Source organism: Schistocerca gregaria, chromosome 2 (assembly GCF_023897955.1).
Source record: "Schistocerca gregaria isolate iqSchGreg1 chromosome 2, iqSchGreg1.2, whole genome shotgun sequence".
Taxonomy (NCBI): Eukaryota; Metazoa; Arthropoda; class Insecta; order Orthoptera; family Acrididae; genus Schistocerca; species Schistocerca gregaria.
In genome coordinates, this window is record NC_064921.1 from 860,501,640 (window position 1) to 860,516,509 (window position 14,870).

The following is a 14,870-nucleotide window of genomic DNA, read 5'->3' on the forward strand; positions in this document are numbered from 1 at the left end:
ATAGGACAAAAAATGGCTAATACTGGCACCAAGTATTCTCCGCCATGCACCTTACAGAGGTTTGCGTAATGTATGAGTAGATATAGATACTGCTACAGAACTTGAGCATGCACTTATGCGGAAACGTATTGCTAATCTTATAATAATGGGCAGAAGCATTATGACGAAACAACAATGAGATAGTCGCTTTCCTAGGAAACGACAGCTCAACAAAGCTGCAGAGGGTATATAAAGAAACACGCTGCGACCACATTCAGTACAGTTCGGCAGAGGGGAGGTCAGCATGGTCGCTTCCCCGTATCGCCGCCTCCACGTATCGCCGCCTCCTCGTCTCGCCGCCTCCCCGTCTCGCCGCCTCCCCGTCTCGCCGCCTCCACGTATCGCCGCCTCCACGTATCGCCGCATCCTCGTCTCGCCGTCTCCCCGTCTCGCCGCCTCCCCGTCTCGCCGCCTCCCCGTCTCGCCGCCTCCACGTATCGCCGCCTCCACGTATCGCCGCCTCCTCGTCTCGCCGCCTCCCCGTCTCGCCGCCTCCCCGTCTCGCCGCCTCCCCGTCTCGTCGCCTCCACGTATCGCCGCCTCCCCGTCTCGCCGCCTCCACGTATCGCCGCCTCCACGTATCGCCGCCTCCCCGTCTCGCCGCCTCCACGTATCGCCGCCTCCCCGTCTCGCCGCCGCCACGTATCGCAGCCTCCCCGTATCGCCGCCTCCCCGTCTCGCCGCCTCCCCGTCTCGCCGCCTCCACGTATCGCCGCCTCCACGTATCGCCGCCTCCCCGTCTCGCCGCCTCCCCGTCTCGCCGCCTCCCCGTCTCGCCGCCTCCCCGTCTCGCCGCCTCCACGTATCGCCGCCTCCACGTATCGCCGCCTCCACGTATCGCCGCCTCCACGTATCGCCACCTCCTCGTCTCGCCGCCTCCCCGTCTCGCCGCCTCCCCGTCTCGCCGCCTCCACGTCTCGCCGCCTCCACGTATCGCCGCCTCCTCGTCTCGCCGCCTCCCAGTCTCGCCGCCTCCCCGTCTCGCCGCCTCCCCGTCTCGCCGCCTCCACGTATCGCCGCCTCCACGTATCGCCGCCTCCACGTATCGCCGCCTCCACGTATCGCCGCCTCCACGTATCGCCGCCTCCCCGTATCGCCGCCTCCCCGTCTCGCCGCCTCCCCGTCTCGCCGCCTCCCCGTCTCGCCGCCTCCCCGTCTCGCCGCCTCCCCGTCTCGCCGCCTCCACGTATCGCCGCCTCCACGTATCGTCGCCTCCACGTATCGTCGCCTCCACGTATCGTCGCCTCCCCGTATCGTCGCTTCTCCGTCTCGTCGCACCAACTCCCCTGCAGTGAACCGAGCTACAGGGTCCTCAGTTCCGATCAAGGTTTTTGGGAGGTTTCCCTTGGTTGTAAGGCGAATGCCGGAACTGTTTACCTCCTCCCATCGATACAGAGATGTAATTCATGTAAATAATAAATTGAGAAATAAATGCTATAAGCGTACTTTGCCTTGTCTTTAATGAATTTTTATGTAATGGAACTGAATAATAAATCACAGGTTATAGCTGACTTTTGCTCTGAAACATAAAGTTTAATCTGTTCACATTGGTATGTGACTAGTGAAATCTATGAACCTAATGGTTTTCAATGGGTAGGGGAAAAGATAGAAATATAACACAGAAATGAAGAGAGAACAAACATTTGCTCACAGAGCACAGAAAAATGTAGTCCTGTGTGTTTTCTTTTACATGGAAGTGATAGAGAACTGATTTTTAACTTAGATGCATGCAAACTTCCAGTGTAACTACATGAAATATACAACGCTTGTTGTATCCCTATTGCTTCACTGCAAAGTATTCCACGTACACCTCAGTTATTAAGTGGACACATCACTGTACACATTCTCCGTTATTCAGCTGTTAAGTATTCGTTAGTCGCAAGTAATATCTCTGGATTAAGAAATCTGTGGCAGGCTGGCTGTTAGCGTTAACGATTTATTGCACCTGAAAGATATATGCGTTGCTTGTAGCGTCCACTGTGGTTCTTTATATTTACCAAAAGGCTGTTAAAATTATTGGCTAAGCACAATAATCTATGCTGGAACGGTAAGTAGAAAATACCACCAAGATCTAACATCGCGGTTAACTGATTAATCGTAGTGATCTGTATTTCAATATATTGTTGATGAAAGACTGTGCAACTTGTATTCAAATGTAGCATATTTTTTAACCGTAGCAGTAAGAGGAGTCGAGAAATATTCTTCAATGTTGCCTCGTTTTAGCTTTTCTTTACCTTTGCTGAAGACCACGAGATATAATGAGGTATAGAAAGATGTGAAGGATGTTTATTGAGCAGATACTGTGTTCAGTGCGAAGGATATTTACTGAGCAGATATTATTTGCAGTGCGAAGATGGTAAACGTATGTTATACTGTAGTCGTAAACTGGTATTGTAGTAGTCCATGTTTCGATTAAGTAAGTTATCAACATTTCTGTCTGCTATTATGAAGCATTCAGAATGTTGTCTCCAAGTAATAGGGCATAACGTAGTTTTTCATTCAGCCCTCATTAACGAAATTTTCTTTACCTTTGTGAAGATCACGAGATATAATGAGGTACAGTTAAATGTGAAGGATGTTTATTGAGCAGATACTGTGTACAGTGCGAAGAAGGATATTTACTGAGCAGATATTATGTGCAGTGTGAAGACGGCAAACGTATGTTGTACTGTAGTCGTAAACTGGCATTGTTTCGATCAAATAAGTTATCAACATTTCAGTGTGCTGCTATGAAGCATTCAGAATGTTGTCCTGCAGTAATAGGGTGTAACACAGTATTTCATTCAGCCCTCATTAAAGAAATTGTTCTTATACTCACATAGTTAGTAGGCTTTCCCACTATATTAAGCCTGAGATTAAGTTGAATCGCAGTACAACTCTGAAAGAGAAAATTAGATAAATTTAAGGGATCGTTATAGACAAAACACATGTAACAGAAATTGATATGAGACACTGGAATTGTTCTCAAACGCACAAGCCGATGCTATGATAAGACTGGTGTAACATAGTGACGCATATTTTCATTAAAAAAGTGAATACATTACGTTGAATTTTGTACAGATCGCTTGCTTATCTTTAGGATTTGCAAAAACAAATTATCGAATGTCTACTGTTGTATGTAATTAAGCATACTACCTAGTCAATAACAGTCAAAACGAAGAGCTTAATTTTTGTTATGGTTTGATTCTCGCACAGATAAAAAACTTTTTTCTACAAATGAAGAACAGATAGCGGGCTGAACTATGTTACAGAATGGGAAAAATCCTGGCTGTCAAAACGTTCGTGCCTGCTGACAAAATTCTCCAATACTGTAAGTACCAAAGAAATTGAGACGAACCCACTGCACGTTGCAGAATTCGTAATGTAGAGGAAGCATTTTTCAGATTCTGATAATGCGTAAACAAATGAGTGCAAATATTTTGTCATTATCATCAAATGTAGCTTAATTTGCAAGGACCTTAGAACATCCGCATTTGTTAATTGAGCTTTTGATTTGTTGCAACATGTTCATTGAGTCAGGAAACTAAAATATTTTTTATTCGTGAAAACAACTTGAAGCTATGTTCAGGAGATAACCTATAAAATCCGTCAACTGTATTTGGAAAATGTTATTTTATTATCGAATTAACATTTCGTCTCACAGCTTCATGGTTAACAAAGGATCACCATTGCGGCATCAACCTTTAATATTGTAGTGATTAAGCCGTTCCACTGAACTATGAGAATCAGTATCGGATCTATTACAATATTTGCTTCCACATAGAGAGATTCAGTGACAGTGATACCCTGCAAGCAAAGGTATAGTACATGGTGGAGATCACCTTAAACATATTTTAGCCCGCGGATAGAGTGAGGGAAAAATTACGTTAAACCTGCAAATGTACTCTGTTCTCCCTTTTTTTCTCATGATCCCTGAGCGATACATATGCAGAAGACGGTGGAGTTACTTCCTAAGAATTCTCGAAAACTGGTTCTCTAGACATATTCAGTGGAGTTTCAAAACAGCAATGTCTCCTTGGCGCCAACAATCACCATTCAGTTTCACAAAATAGACCCCATCTCTGTGTGACCTACAACGCCTATTTACGATAGAGCTTTGAATTGCTTCGATTTTCTCAGTTAGAAAGCTTTATGAGGGCTTCACGCACTGATGTACAACTGTATAGTAACTTGCATTAAGGGGACACGTCCCTGAACGGCCTCCATTTTTAACATTATATTCACTCTCACATTGTAACTGATCTATAAATGAGAGTTAGCTCAAAATTCTGACACACAATTAGGATCATTAGTCAAAGTATTTACCAAAAAATCATTGAGATATTTACTATATTTTGGCACTGAGAACAATATTTATAAGAGAAAAAAAGGAACACTATTTCACTGCGGTACCATTTTCTTTGGTACCACTGACTGCACAGCTTGGAAAAAGAGTCAGAGTACAGACAACATGCACATAAATGTTTTATGCCTCCAATTTCCTTCCTTGATGCTGATCTGTGAAAAAGACAAGTAATATATTTCACTACATCAAAGATATTTAAAACTGTACCTCAAATATCACCGACATCATCATCACGTTATAAATTTTTCAGGAAATAGTGGGCACGGGAAATATCTTTACCAATTTTTGTGAGTTAAAGTTAAGTCATTTAGAAAAAAAAGTGTACCTGAATGCTGAAAATTCAAGTTTTCGGTAAATCGCAAAAGAAGATTTACAGATTTCTTAACTTACCACTATGCTCGTTTAGAACATTCCATCTGTATACTCCAGTTGTTCTCCTGTTTCCTTATCCTCCATACTCTTTCTCTTCATTCTTTTCTTTATCCTTGACTCCTTGGTAGCAGCTTCTGCAGCTGTCTCTATTTCGATTACCGGCCGCTTATCAATAGCAATTAGAGCTGATGTCATATTCCTTTCCGTCTGGATGTCCAATTTCTTCGTAACATTGATCCTTGAAATTGCACCATCATTGAATGTTATTATTGCATCCATTACACCAGTCTTGAGCACTGTCAGCCCAACAAATGCAGTTTTGGATATTCTCTCCCATATACAGCTGTTGAAGCTTTCATTTGCATTCTGAGAGAGACGATGCATACATTTCGTAAGTAGATTTTTATTTGCCAGATCCCTATATTAGACCTAACTAACTGCCTCCATTACAGCAAGTGGTATGGACTGCTTGTGGTTATCATTGCTCAACCAGTAATTACACCACGAATCTTCCCCTTTTGGACACATAGTATGCTGTGGGGTTTCATCTGTTGACACTCTGTGAAACCATGTTGCCCAGACAACTCGTCTCATGTTCTCCAAATCTCCTACATTTCTCCTTATTGCTAGTATATAATATTGAGTCAAAGAATCAGTTTCACTTTTGTAAGACGACCGGGACCACCTATGTGTTTTCCGTCTGACAGTTTTTTTCCACTGAAGTCTTTACATAATTTTCTCAGCCAAGCTCCCATTCTTTTTTGTACATGCCCAACACATTCAAGCTTTTCTATCAGTGTGTCCCCATATGGTCTGTCATTAACAACAGTAGTGTGTCCTTTACAGTCTCCATCCCCTAGGTAGTCTACATACCTCTCACCATGACTGACCTCTGATCTTCTAAAAATGTTTAGAACTCCTTTCGTTTCCATGTTTCCACATGGGTCGTCAATGTTCTTTACACAAACATAAGAGCCAATAAACGTACTTGAACAACCCTGACAGTGCTTTGTTCGACATTCATAATGTAGTATCTTACCAGTTTCAATTAATGTGGCAGTTACAACCCCATATCGAGCATATGGAGAAGTATGACCTCTCTTCTGCCAAGTTCCATCAAATGCTGCCATAATGTCTGTATTCTCAGACACGGTTCCTACTTCCTCTCTACACTTTTCATAGAATGTTTACTTACACCACGTAAAGCGTTATGTATTAATTTATTGTATCTGTCAAACCTCAGTGGAGGCAGAGGTAAATCCATCACTGCACAAAAAGTCTGGGCAGCTCTCCTTCCCCTTCCAATACATTGCATTGCATAAGCAAGCTGAACATTTACAATGTAATGTCGACTATCAGTTACTGGCGGTGTCATAGTATCACTGTGCATCTTCACACGAGTTACAGGCAATCACTAACCGTCTTTAAAGACCCTTCCTAGCTGAAATGCCCTTAGAAATACTATCTCCACAATTGCAGTACTTACATTTCACAGCACTCTTCAGAAGTCTTGACAGCATATTTAGGTTCACAATAACATTTCCGTCGTTATTTCTGCTCACAATAGTACTAGGATTGTTCATATTACATTCAGAAAGCGAAAGTTTACGTCTAGAAGCACTGCCTCTAGAGACAGTTTCCGCATGCGGCTTTTGAAGCAACTGATGTGTATTATTCGGTTGTGTTTGTAATTGGGTGCCGCGGAACTTTCGTTTGGAACTAAGTTTCTTTACTCTCGGCATTTGTAGCAAGTAAACACACAGGCAGAAACAAAAGAACACACAATAACAAAACAACACACAATAACCACACGCGTATGAAAATCCGAAATCCTATATTCTCATATGTTTCTTTACATTCGAACCATAGTCTTCTAGACATGCCTGTACTTTGGTTCCGGGAGTCAGCGCCTTCTAAAATACACCTGTGTCAACGATCCGTAACTAACGATGGAAAACACGGAAGAACAAAGTAATGCATCTCGTATTCTGACGCACTTTAAACTGACTGTTAGGCGTGGTGGCCCTGTGCAACATTACGTTCAATCTCAATTTTAGAACGAACGGAAAATGATAATGCCCGTAAACCACAAATGTTTGAAATCAGCAGCCGGCCGCGGTGACCGAGCGGTTCTAGGAACTTCAGTCCGGAACCGTGTGACTGCTACGGTCCCAAGTTCGAATCCTGCCTCAGGCATGGATGTGTGTCATGTCCTTAGGTTAGTTAGGTTGAAGTAGTTGTAGGTTCTAGGGGACTGATGACCTCGGATTTTAAGTCCCAGAGTGCTCAGAGCCATTTGAAATGAGAAAGAAATATTCTTTTCTGTAGACCAAGAAATTTTATCAAATTTTTGGTATTTTCTCGAACATGTCCCCTTAAACGCTTTCGTGTGACTTTCGGACCATGTGAACAGCACTCCTACGACAATTGCAAGCCTGCCATTTTACCTTTCTGCTTCTGATTTCACCAGTTCGTTTACACAGTCGTGAAGACAGTGGTATTGCATTTGGGAGACGGCAACCTCTGGTCATCAAGATTAACATTTTCCGTGTTTTTCCTTAGGCCCACTTCCTTCACCGAAACGTGATTGTGTTCCGTCTGTAATTACCCGTCGCTGATAAGACATTCAATCCTGGACCCCTTCGTTACTTTTTTACACAATGGCTTGTGGTTAATTTGCGTAAGTATGGGTGTAGATGTTACGAAAACATTTCATCTATCTCCCGCGAGCCAGTTTACGGTGTGAGGAGGAGGGTACTTGGGTTATCCCTGTCTGATCATCCTTTCGTGTTCTGTTCGTGAACAGCACACAGGAAGGATGAGTATCGGTAAATCCCCTCGTTGGCTGTAATTTCTTCGATTTTTTCGGTATGCTTATTTCCCGAGTCTTATGTGGAAGGAAGCAGTACGTAGCCATACTCTTCCAGGAACGTACTCTCCCGAATTAATAGTCAGCCTCTCAAGGATGAACAACGCCTCTCTTGTACCGTCTGACAGTGAAGTTCGTTAAGAGACGACGCAACATTTTAGGGTCAACTAAACGATCCCGTGACAAACGCGCAGTTGTTCTTTAGAACTTGTCTGTCTCTTCTATGAGCCCAGCCTGGTAACGGTCTAGACACGCGGTCGTCGAAAGCGGCCCGAGTCAAGCATTCGTGCTGCCCGTTGTTCTCAGCCGTATTTTATGGCAATATGCTTCTAGCAACTAACAGCACCATCCAGAAACGTCAACTAACGTTAAGACCTTCTTAAGACTGTATCTTTCTCGCTCAGTAACAAACAAAAAACATATAGAAACAGTAAAATTTCAAAATGCGCTTAATTTAATTGACGTTCATGAATTCGGCCGTGAGCTAAGTAAAGTCTGCCACTTACGTCAGGAGTAAAGTGTTATGTGCCGAGGCCACTGCAGAGTGAAAAGAAGTGAGAGGGGAAAGATTTTATTGTTTTTCATCCAGTGCTGACAACTTACGAACGCGCGCAAGTAGCAACGGTCAGCTGCTGCGGTATACACTGAAGAACCAAAGAAACTGGTACACCAGTCTAATACCGTGTAGGACCCCCGCGAGCACGCAGAAGTGCCGCAACACTACGTGGCATGGATTCGACTAATATTTGAGTTAGTGCTGGAGGGAATTGACACCAGGAATCCTGGAGAGCTATCCATAAATCGGTAAGAGTACGAGGTGGTAGAGATCTCTTCTGAAGAGCACGTTCTAAGGCATCCCAGATATGCTCGATAATGTTCATGTCTGGTGAGTCTGGTGGGCAGCGGTAGTCTTTAAACTCAGAAGAGTGTTATTGGTACCACTCTGTGCACTTCTGGGCGTGTGGGGTGTCGCTTTATACAGCTGGAACTGTCCAAGTCCGTCGGAATGCACAATGGACATGAATGGGTGCACGTGACCAGAAAGGAGGCTTACGTATGTGTCACCTGTCAGAGACGTATCTAGACGCATCAGTGCTCCCATATCACTCCAACTGCACACGCCCCACACCATTACAGAGCCTCCACCAACTTCAACAGTCCCCTGATGATATGCAGGGTCCATATATTCATGAGGTCGTCCCCATACCCGTAACAAAATAGGAATGAGGGTAACCTACTACAAACAGCATAGTGAACACATTTTTGTGGCCGAGATAAATATGAAGCCCACCCCTACCGCAGTAGTACAAGTTTATATGCCAACTAGCCCAGCAAATGACGAAGAGGTTGATGAAATGTATGATGAGATAAAAGAAATTATTCAGATAGTGAAGAAAGACGAAAATTTTAATAGTCTCGAATGACTGCAATTCTATAGTAGAAAAAAGAAGATAAGGAAATGTAGTAGGTGAATATGGAATGGGGTAAGGAATGAAAGAGTAAGCCGCCTGGTAGAATTTTGCACACAGCATAACGTAATCATTAATAACACTTGGTTAAAGTTTCATAAAAGAAAGGTGTGTACATGGAAGAAGCTTTGAAATACTGACAGGTATCCGATAGATTATATAATGGTAAGCAGAGATTTAGGAACCAGGTTTAAATTGTAAGACATTTCCAGGGGCAGTTGTGGACTCTGACCACAATATACTGGTTATGAACTGTAGATTAAAACTAAAGGAACTGCAAGAAGGTGGAAATTTAAAGAGATGGGACCTGGATAAACTGACAGAACCAGAGGTGGTAGAGAGTTTCAGGGAGATCTTTAGGGAACGATTGTCAAGAATAGGGGAAAGAAATACAGTAGAAGAAGAATGGGTAGCTTTGAGGGATGAAGTAGTGAAGGCAGCAGAGGATCAAGTAGGTAAAAAGACGAGGGCTAATAGGAATCCTTGGGTAACAGAAGAGATACTGCGTTTAATTGATGAAAGGAGAAAATAAAAAAATGTAGTAAATGAAGCAGGCAGAAAGGAATACAAACGTCTCAAAAATGAGATCGACAGGAAGTGCAAAATGGCTAATTAGGGATGGCTAGAGGACAAATGTAAGGATGTACTGGTGTATATCACTATGGGTAAGATAGATACTTCTTACAGGAAACTTAAAGAGACCTATGGAGAAAAGAGAACCACTTGTATGAATATCAAGAGCTGTGATAGAAACAAATTTCTAAACAATGAAGGGAAAGCAGAAAAGTGGAAGGAGTATATAGAAGATCTACACATGGGCGATGTCCTTGATGACAATATTATGGAAATGGACGAGGATGTAGATTAAGATGGAATGGGAGATATGATACTGCGTGAAGCGTTTGACAGAACAATGAAACACCTAAGACGAAACAAGGCCCCGGGAGTAGACAACATTCCGTTAGAACTACTAGTAGTCTTGGTAGAGCCACCCCTGACAAGGCAGGGGTTCACAGATGTGAAAATTACCGAAGTATCAATTTAATAAGACACAGCTGCAAACTACTAACACGAATTCTTTACAGACGAATGAAAAAACTGGTGAAAGCTAACCTCGGGGAAGATCATTTTGGATTCCGTAGAAATATTGGAACATGTTAGGCAATAGTGATGCTACGACTTACCTTAGAAAATATATTAAGGAAAAGCAAACCCACGTTTCTAGCATTTGTAGACTTAGAGAAAGCTTTTGACAAGGTTGACTGAAATGCTCTCTTTCTAATTGTGAAGGTAGCAGGGGTCAAATACAGGGAGCGAAAGGCTATTTACAATTTGTTCAAGAACCAGATGGCAGTTTTAAGAATCGAGAGGGATGAAAGGGAAGCAGAGGTTGGGAAGGCAGTGAGACAGGGTTGTAGCCTTTGCCCGATGTTATTCAATCTGTATATTGAGCAAGCAGTAAAGGAAACAAAAGAAAAAATTGGAGTAGGGATTAAAATCTATGGTGAAGAAATTAAAACTTTGAGGTTCGCCGATGACATTGTAATTCTGTCAGAGACAGCAAACGACCTGTAAGAGCAGCTGAACGGAATGGACAGTGTCCTGAAAGGAGGATATAAGATGAACATCAACAAAAGGAAAAGGAGGATAATGGAATGTAGTCGAATTAAATCGGGCGATGCTGAGGCTACTAGATTAGAAAATGAGATGCTTAAAGTAGTAAATGAGCTTTCCTACTTGGGGAGCAAAATAACTGATGATGGTCGAAGTAGAGAGGATATAAAATGTAGACTGGCAATGGCAAGGAATGCGTTTCTGAAGAAGAGAAATTTGTTAACATCGAGTCTAGATTTAGGTTTGAGGAAGTCTTTTCTGAATGTATTTTTATGGAGTGTAGCCATGTATGGAAGTGAAACGTGGACCGTATATAATTTAGACAGGAAGAGAAGAGAAGCTTTCGAAATGTAGTGCTACAGAAGGATGCTGAAAATTAGATGGGTAGATCACATAACTAATGAGGAGGTATTATTGAATTAATTAGGGAGAAGAGAAATTTGTAACACAACTTGACAAGAAGAAGCCATCGGTTGGTAGGACATATTCTGAGGCATCAAAGGATCACCAGTTTAGTATTGGAGGGCAGCGCAGAGGGATAAAATCGTAGAGGGACACAAAGAGATGAATACACTAAACACATTCAGAAGGATGTAGGTTGCAGTAGGTACTGGAAGATGAAGAAGCTTGCACAGGATGGCGTAGCATGAAGAGCTGCAGCAAACCAGTCTCTGGACTGAAGACCACAACAACATTTAACCCTTTCCCTTAAACGGCACAAAATGCATATAATAAATTTGTAGGTTTATTTATTCCTATTCAAGAATTCATCTGTGATACAGAAGGAGTTGTCATGGAGATATGATTTCAATTTATTGTTGAAGATATTACTGCTCTCTGTCGGACATATTATTTCATCTGGTAATTTGTCGAAAAATTTTATAGCATCATGATTTACTCCTTTCTGTGACAAAGATAGGTTGAGTAAAGGATAGTGTAAGTCTCTCTATTTTCTGATATTATAATCATGAATGTCACTGTTGTTTTTAAACTGGTCCATGTTGTTGAGAACAAATTTCATTAGTGAATAAATGAACTGTGAGGCTGTTGTAAGGATTCACAATCTTTTAAAAAGATGCCTACAAGATGTGCTACTATGAACCCCACACATTAATCTAACCACTTTCTTTTGTGCAGTGAATACTTTTTGTCTAAATGTTGAGTTACACGTAAATACTACCCCGTGTGACATCAGAGAGTGAAAGTATGCAAAGTATATTACCTCACCCTTCCCCCATGAATCATGGACCTTGCCGTTGGTGGGGAGGCTTGCGTGCCTCAGCGATACAGATAGCCGTACCGTAGGTGCAACCACAATGGAAGGGTATCTGTTGAGAGGCCAGACAAACGTGTGGTATCTGAAGAGGGACAGCAGCCTTTTCAGTAGTTGCAGGGGCAACAGTCTGGATGATAGACTGATCTGGCCTTGTAACAATAACCAAAACGGCTTTGCTGTGCTGGTACTGCGAACGGCTGAAAGCAAGGGGAAACTACGATCGTAATCTTTCCCGAGGGCATGCAGCTTTACTGTGTGATTAAATGATGATGGCGTCCTCTTGGGTAAAATATTCCGGAGGTAAAATAGTCCCCCATTTGGATCTCCGGGCGGAGACTACTCAAGAGGATGTCGTTATCAGGAGAAAGAAAACTGGCTTTTTACGGATCGGAGCGTGGAATGTCAGATCCCTCAATCGGGCAGGTAGGTTAGAAAATTTAAAAAGGGAAATGGATAGGTTAAAGTTAGATATAGTGGGAAATAGTGAAGTGTGGTGGCAGGAGGAACAAGACTTTTCGTCAGGTGGCTACAGGGTTATAAACACAAAATCAAATAGGGGTAATGCAGGAGTAGGTTTAATAATGAATAGAAAAATAGGAATGCGGGTAAGCTACTACAAACAGCATAGTGAAGGCATTATTGTGGCCAAGATAGATAAGAAGCCCACAGCTACTACAGTAGTACAAGTTTATATGCCAACTAGCTCTGCAGATGACGAAGAAATTGAAGAAATGTATGATCAAATAAAAGAAATTATTCAGATAGTGAAGGGTGACGAACATTTAATAGTCATGGGTGACTGGAATTCGGTAGTAGGGAAAGGGAGAGAAGGAAACGTAGTAGGTGAATATGGACTGGGGCAAAGAAATGAAAGAGGAAGCCGCTTGGTAGAATTTTGCACAGGGCACAACTTAATCACAGCTAACACTTGGTTCAAGAATCATAAAAGAAGGCTGTATATATGGAAGAAGCCTGGAGATACTGACAGGTTTCAGATAGATTATATAATGGTAAGACAGAGATTTAGGAACCAGGTTTTAAATTGTAAGACATTTCCAGCGGCAGATGTGGACTCCGACCACAATCTATTGGTTATGACCTGTAGATTAAAACTAAAGAATCTGCAAAAAGTTGGGATTTTAAGGAGATGGGACCTGGAAAAACTAAAAGAACCAGAGGTTGTACAGAGTTTCAGGGAGAGCATAAGAGAGAAATTGACAGGAATGGGGGAAAGAAATACGGTAGAAGAAGAATGGGTAGCTTTGAGGGATGAAGTAGTGAAGGCAGCAGAGGATCAAGTAAGTAAAAAGATGAAGGCTAGTAGAAATCCTTGGGTAACAGAGGAAATATTGAATTTAATTGATGAAAGGAGAAAATATAAAAATGCAGTAAATGAAGCAGGCAAAAAGGAATACAGACGTCTCAAAAATGAGATCGTCAGGAAGTGCAAAATGGCTAAGCAGGGATGGCTAGAGAACAAATGTAAGGATGTAGAGGCTTATCTCACTAGGGGTAAGATAGATACCACCTACAGGAAAATTAAAGAGACCTTTGAAGATAAGAGAACCACTCGTATGAACATCAAGAGATCAGATGGAAACCCAGTTCTAAGCAAAGGAGGGAAAGCATAAAGGTGGAAGGAGTATATCGAGGGTCTATACAAGGGCGATGTACTTGAGAACAATGTTATGGAAATGGAAGAGGATAAATGAAGATGAAATGGGAGATACGATACTGCTTGAAGAGTTTGACAGAGCACTGAAAGACATGAGTCGAAACAAGGCCCCTGGAGTAGACAACATTCCACTGGAACTACTGACGGCCTTGGGAGAGCCAGTCCTGACAAAACTCTACCACCTGGTGAGCAAGATGTATGAGACAGGCGAAATACCCTCAGACTTCAAGAAGAATATAATAATTCCAATCCCAAAGTAAGCAGGTGTTGACAGATGTGAAAATTACCGAACTATCAGTTTAATAAGTCACATCTGAAAACTACTAACGCGAATTCTTTACAGACAGATGGAAAAACTAGTAGAAGCCGACCTCGGGGAAGATCAGTTTGGATTCCGTAGAAATGTTGGAACACGTGAAGCAATACTGTCACTACGACTTATCTTAGAAGAAAGATCAAGGAAAGGCAAACCTACGTTTCTAGCATTCGTGGACTTAGAGAAAGCTTTTGACAATGTTGATTGGAATACTCTCTTTCAAATTCTGAAGGTAGCAGGGGTAAAATACAGGGAGCGAAAGGCTATTAACAATTTGTACAGAAACCAGATGACAGTTATAAGAGTCGAGGGAATGAAAGGGAAGCAGTGGTTGGGAAGGGAGTGAGACAGGTTTGCAGTCTCTCCCCGATCTTATTCAATTTGTATATTGAGCAAGCAGTGAAGGAAACAAAAGAAAAATTTGGAGTAGGTATTAAAATCCATGGAGAAGAAAAAAAAATGTTGAGGTTCGCCGATGACATCGTAATTCTGTCAGAGACAGCAAAGGACTTCGAAGAGCAGTTGAACGGAACGGATAGTGTCTTGAAAGGACGATATAAGATGATCATCAACAAAAGCAAAACGAGGATAATGGAATGTAGTCGAATCAAGTCGGGTGATGCTGATGAAGAGCAGTTGAACGGAATGGATAGTGTCTTGAAAGGAGGATATAAGATGATCATCAACAAAAGCAAAACGAGGATAATGGAATGTAGTCGAATCAAGTCGGGTGATGCTGATGGAATTAGATTAGGAAGTGAGACACTTAAAATAGCAAAGGAGTTTTGCTATTTGGGGAGCAAAATAACTGATAGTGGTCGAAGTAGAGAGTATATAAAATGTAGACTGGCAATGGCAAGGAGAGCGTTTCTGAAGAAGAGAAATTTGTTAACAT

The 14,870-nt window shown here is 42.2% G+C and overlaps 1 protein-coding gene across 1 annotated transcript in view; it reads left to right on the forward strand.

The window, feature by feature from the left end:
- Window positions 1–283: 283 nt before the first annotated feature.
- Window positions 284–14,870, forward strand: part of LOC126336018 (uncharacterized) — a 109,897-nt gene continuing 95,310 nt past the window's right edge. Inside the window, exon 1 of the mRNA XM_049999496.1 lies at window positions 284–1,366. Within this exon, the coding sequence (XP_049855453.1) occupies window positions 284–1,366 (1,083 nt within the window). The remainder of the gene's footprint in view (window positions 1,367–14,870) is intronic.